Genomic DNA, 6,000 nt, shown 5'->3' on the forward strand with positions numbered 1-6,000 from the left:
TTAATTTTTTTATTTTTGAAATTTTGTTTCCAGGCACCGGCATATGTTTGTAAAACAAATTGACATGGACCATGTCATGAAGGTAGGAGAGAAACTTTATGTAATATTTTTATTTCCTCTTTTGATTCCAGGAACATATATAGTAGTTTTCTGTTTTTCAGGCTAAATCCATAAGAGAATTTGATAAGCGATTCACTTCTGTCATGTTTGGCTACCGGACAATTGATGACTATTACACTGATGCCAGTCCAAATCGGAGACTGAAGTCAGTAGGGATTCCAGTGTTGTGTCTGAATTCTGTGGATGATGTTTTTTCACCCAGTCATGGTAAATTAACATCTTTGTATACCTTTTGACATGAATCAACTGTTTACAAATAATGTTCTTTGTGGGAAAATACAATAATAAGAACCAAAATGTCACTCATATACTGTTTTCCACTGTGATAAACAGAAAAAAAAAATAGCTTGATACTCATAATTTAGTATCTAAATGCTTCAGATCACTTTAAACATTTTCATATATTCTTCTCTAGTCTACTGTGAGAGCCTCAGAACAAATTATGGCTCTCAGTATTTTGCTTGTATTCATTCTTACAACCTCTCTTTCTTATCAAATATGTGTTCTTTGTACAGGCTATGTTACAGTACCTTTACCTCAAGAGTACATTGACATAGTTGGCCTTTTCTTCCTGAGGTTTTTATACATAAAGCTTTGTAAAGGGGAATATTACTCCCCTTTTAAACTTAGAAGAGAGCTTGAGACTTTATTAATAAGATGTCCTTGGATAACTCAATGAATGTAGCACATTCAGACAATAAAGTCATATCTGAAGGGAAAGAGTTTGTTTTACCACTGGATACTATATAGAAGAAAATTATGCCCAAGTTAACTTCCTCACTCTCTTAATTGAAGATATATATAATTTTGTAACAAAAATATACATGCCTGTGTTCATACATTAAAGCAATGTAAGATGCCTATCAGTAATCATCCCTATCTTAAGGATAGATTTGACCTCTAATTTATTTCTAATGAAACTTCACAAAGCTTCTTATAAAACTTTTTTCTTATTTCTCCCCTAAATAATTTAAAAACATTTCCCCCAAGTACTTTATTAAAATAAACTATTCTGAGTACAAACACAGCACATATGTATTGCCAAAATTTCATAAAATCCCCCAAATTTTTAAAAAATGTCACTTTACCATCTCTCTACGGGATATCATTGTGTGATTTATGATTAAATCAAAGTAGTTTTAGACAGCTGGAACTCTTGGCCTTTGACCACAAATCAGAAAATTAAACCATGCACTTTTTTTTGGCCACGTTGTGCAGCCTTGTGGGAATTTAGGTCCCCAAACAGCAATTGAACCTGGGCGCTTGGCAGTGAGGACGTGGAGTCTTAACCACTGGACTACCAGGAAATTCCCTGAACTGTGAACTTTAATATCAGTTGAAAATCATGGAGACTGTTTAGCCTATTTTCATTGGATTAAGGACGTCTAGTATTTCTCCATCTGTTTTTATATTTCACAGGCTCTTCTTCCACCAACAAAAATTTCCCAGCATTTAACTTGTTTTGACCTTGGTTGAAGTTTAGACTCATTATTTCTTACTCTTTCCCAGGCCACGCTGAATATAGTGGACAATTGTCTGCATTCTGAGAGCACAGGCAGCCAACATCTTTCACATGCCTCCCATGGCCCAGCCTTTTGTTCTGCTGACATGACTGTAACTATCAGTGTGTTAGAAATTCCTGAGTGCATCCAGAATGTGAAAGTGGGGCTCTTAATAATTCCATCAGAGACAAATGAAGCACTTTAAATCTAAGCCCTTAATGTAAGATGAAAAAGGAAAAGCAAAAATAGTATCAAGTCATTTCATCTGCCCCTCCCCTTAAGTTCTCACATTTGATCCCAAGATAGATGTTCTGTTTTAGGTGTAGCTGGCCGGATAAGGATCTGAGTTCAGGACCCATTTAGGACAAGGACTTGGCTTCCTAGGCCTTGATCTAGGGTCTCTAGGTTTATTCTTCAAAGAATGTAGTGAAAGGTCAGGTTAGAGTATCACCTAAACAGGCAGTTGGGGTCCTGCGGCAGCCCTTTCTTGAACTGGTTGCAGTTGTTCTACAGTAAAATTACCTTCCATTCCATTGAAGGGTGTGGAGTAGGGAGAGCCTAACTATAAATAAAAATTCAGAGAAGAAAACATATAATCACCAATGTTTTACCACCCAAAGATAAACTCTGTTACCGCTGGGGAGTATTTTATGCCATTGTTTTTTTGCTATCTATATATGTTTTTATAAATCGTATCTATAATTTTGGATTCTTAACACAGCCACCAATTGGCCTCAGGAATCTTATTTCATGTAAAGTTAACCAAGTCATACATAGTGAATTTATAACTCTCACAAAGGTAATAAGATTTGTTTTTTTTTCCCTTGGTATAACACCTAAGTGGGAATCTTATTGCATAGTGGAAGTATTTACCATTTCTTGAGTTATTTAATTTCTCAAAAGACTAGGCCTGTACTTTTGTTATAACCAATCGATTGATTCTTCCAAAAATGATGATCCAGTATATGAACGTGAACATGAACTGTTAGAAGAATATGGGTGGTTGATATAAATTAGACTTATTTGATTAGCCATACTCATTATGAATATTTGTTTAACAGTATTTTGGTTTAAAATGATTAGAAATGATAAAGTTGCACACTTTTCCTAACAACTGTTGATATATATTTTTCTCTCTCCTTCCCCTCTCTTATCCACCCTCCTGCCCAACCATCTCCCATTTTTCATCAAGCTATTCCAATAGAAACTGCTAAGCAAAACCCTAATGTTGCTTTGGTCCTTACTTCTTACGGAGGCCATATTGGTTTTCTGGAGGGAATCTGGCCAAGGCAGTCCACCTACATGGACCGAGTCTTCAAGCAGTTTGTGCAGGCCATGATTGAACACGGACATGAACTCTCAAGCATGTAGTTCTTCAGATGCACTTTGTCTGAACTACCATATATAAAGGCAGCTCAGCCTAGTGCACAACTCTTGACTACTGTATATAAAGCAAATAAGCCAGCAGGTGGTGAAGAGGTCCAGAATGACGTGCAAAAACTACTTTTTTGGAGAAACAAACAACTTTGTTGCAAGAAATAAAATATAGATTTAGATGGTAATTTAGGTAGATTTTATTTTTACTATGCCTTACCAAGTATGACCTTAAATAAAGTAGTACAAACATGGAATTGCACTTAACCAAATCTATGATGTATGTAAAAAGATTTTAATTCCTCAGGGTTTTAATTTAGGCTAGTATTTTTTTAGATTACTTATTTTAGGTGATTTATCCTACTTCAATAATTGTAATAGGACTTTGGTTATTTGAATGTAAGTTATAAGTTGGCACATTCCTAAGGGTATTTATACCTAATGATAGTAACATGAAAACTGAACATAAAATAGAACGTGCTAAATCTTTTATGTATCTTAACTTTGAAAAGCAAACGCAACAATATTTGACTTTATGTGCTCTTTTACTCTGATAATATTAAGTTAAGGCTGACTTATGTTTTATAATGATTATAGTTCACATGATTATTTTTAAATAGTATATGTGCATACATATTTATCATTATATGAAATAAATTCTACCATTTTAAATTGTTTCTGTGTGAGTTTTTATCCACCAAAAAGTAATCCTGAGAATGTAATTTATAATCATTTCATAAGTGTGCTAGTAACAAATGTTAAAACTGTTTTGTTTCACTGATTCCAGAATATTGAGCTCCCACCATTTCCATCTGACACTGATTTGGGAATAATGATATTTAATTATCTTCCATCACAAGAAGTCTCCAGGTAAGCAGGGCAGGGCTGATACAGATGTTCATCAGTGTCATAAAAAAAAAACAGGCTCTTTCTGATGCCATATCCCTGGCAGTCAGGATAGCTAGTTATCTCCTAGACACAAGATACAAAATGAACTCTAAAATTCATATGTAGGCAAATGACTGTGATACTCAAGCTACCAGACCTTAATGTTGGGCTTCCCAGGTGGCACTAGTGGTAAAGAACCTGCCTGCCAATGCAGGAGACGTAAGAGACACGGGTTCAATCCCTGGGTCAGGAAGTTCTTCTCCTGGAGGAGGGCATGGCAACCCACTCCACTGTTCTTGCCTGGAGAATCCTATGGACAGAGGAGCCTGGTAGGCTTTAGTCCATAGGGTCGCAAAGAGTTGGACACGACTGAAGCGACTTAGCACGCAGACACAGGATGGCAGCTCACACATTACGTTTGTATTCTGAGAAGAAAAAGGCAGAAGGAGTGGGGCCAGACACATTAAAATACAAGAGAGACAATGTTGAGGAATCTATCCTATAGAAAAACCAGCACAGGTATGTAAAGACTGGCTGCAGCTTTGGACATTCAGGATAACCTATTTCGTAAGGGAATGGGCAAATTATGACACATCAAAAATAATGAGGTGGCCCTATATGTAATAATTTATAGAGATATTTCTGATAGGTTATTTAATCTAAAACAATTTGACTCATATATATAGGGTCACATTATGAAAAAATGCAAACAAACTTTGTGGCCAGTCCAATATAAACAAAAATAAAATATAGCTCTACATGCATGCGATAGTGTGTTTGTTTTTGTGTGTTAATCATAATGAAATGAGCATTTTTAAGTGCTGATGTGGAGGGTCACATTCTCCCCAGTATCTCCACACACTAATATGCTCTGAGAAAGAAAGGCTGTAGTTTATTTCTACATCCCAAGCACTTACCATATTGCCTGGAACAGAGCAGGTCAACAATAGCTGAATAACAGAGGTCTGTATAAGAATGAAAATACTACCGTGTAAGCTAAATCTCTGATTTGAAAAGTTAATTTGAAGTATACTCTGAAATTCTTTCTAGCCATCTTCTCAGTTTCTGCTGGTTATTATCATCATTAAACATTTCTTCAAAGCCTCACAGAGCATTGTTTTAGAAATAGGGATACAGAGGATACACTGGCTTTCTTTTTCTTTCATTTTTGACACTGTCCTACACTACACATTTTGTTACATCTTGAACCCAGTACTAACACATATATTTTGTTACAGATCCTCCCCAGCTGGTCCCCCAAAAGGCACCTTCTGCCTGGTGTCTTTTGAGCCAGTAGATCAAGACCAAGCATGGTTCAGTCTGCTTCCAAAGAAAAGTTTTAGTCTTTGATCAAAGAGCCAAGAGATGCAGGTTCTGCTCTGATGGAAGGGTACATCTTACATACAGAACAGGAGCTGGGGAGAGGAGAGGTTTTTGCAACCTCATTCCAAATCAGAACATCTGTTAAAGCAGTGTCTGTTTCCCCTGCAGACTTCAGTGCCAAAATGGCAATAAAAAATCTCACTGTTGCTCTGAACCTAAGAAAGTGCTGGTCATGAGGTAAGCACCTGGCTTCTTGGAACTTAATTTGGAGTCCAAATTAAGTTCAATTAAGTCCAAATTTGAGGCCAAACTGCAAGGTCAGGTGATAAAGAATACTTAGGAAATATGCTATTTTAACTACAGTTCTCACTTAAAAGAGTCTTTCAGTCCTAACCTTTTCTACAAACAGGCCAACCTATACAACAGAAGCTGGTGTTTCTTGTCCTAAAATATGTTATATAATCTTGTCCTAATGATATATTGTTGATATCAATATTGATACCTAAAGAGGTAAAAATTGTTGTATATTTGATTTTATTCTTTTATTTCTAAATATTTATATATGTAGAATATACAATATTTATATATTTTATTTCTTGAATATTTATATATTCAAGGCCTTGTGATAAAAGTTTTCACTTTGTCACATGCATTATCAAGCTGTGAATTATTCAACCGTGCTGTTTATCTCTATCCTAAAATTAAGAGAAGCTTCTTCTAGTTCTATCCTTCATCCACTTAAATGTGGGAATTACTTTGAAAAATGTAAATGGTGAGAATTTGACAAGACTAA

General features: G+C 35.6%; 1 protein-coding gene across 2 annotated transcripts in view; it reads left to right on the forward strand.

The window, feature by feature from the left end:
• ABHD3 (abhydrolase domain containing 3, phospholipase) overlaps positions 1-3,668 on the forward strand; it is a 57,635-nt gene extending 53,967 nt beyond the window's left edge. Inside the window, exons 7-9 of one of the 2 annotated variants that reach the window (XM_042239141.1) lie at positions 34-82; positions 162-327; positions 1,630-3,668. In XM_042239141.1, coding sequence (XP_042095075.1) covers positions 34-82; positions 162-327; positions 1,630-1,667 — 253 coding nt within the window. In that variant the 3' untranslated portion in view covers positions 1,668-3,668. The remainder of the gene's footprint in view (positions 1-33; positions 83-161; positions 328-1,629) is intronic. The other variant, XM_004020483.4, reaches the window with a different exon arrangement.
• Positions 3,669-6,000: the final 2,332 nt, after the last annotated feature.

Source organism: Ovis aries, chromosome 23 (assembly GCF_016772045.2).
Source record: "Ovis aries strain OAR_USU_Benz2616 breed Rambouillet chromosome 23, ARS-UI_Ramb_v3.0, whole genome shotgun sequence".
In the NCBI taxonomy this organism is placed as follows: domain Eukaryota; kingdom Metazoa; phylum Chordata; class Mammalia; order Artiodactyla; family Bovidae; genus Ovis; species Ovis aries.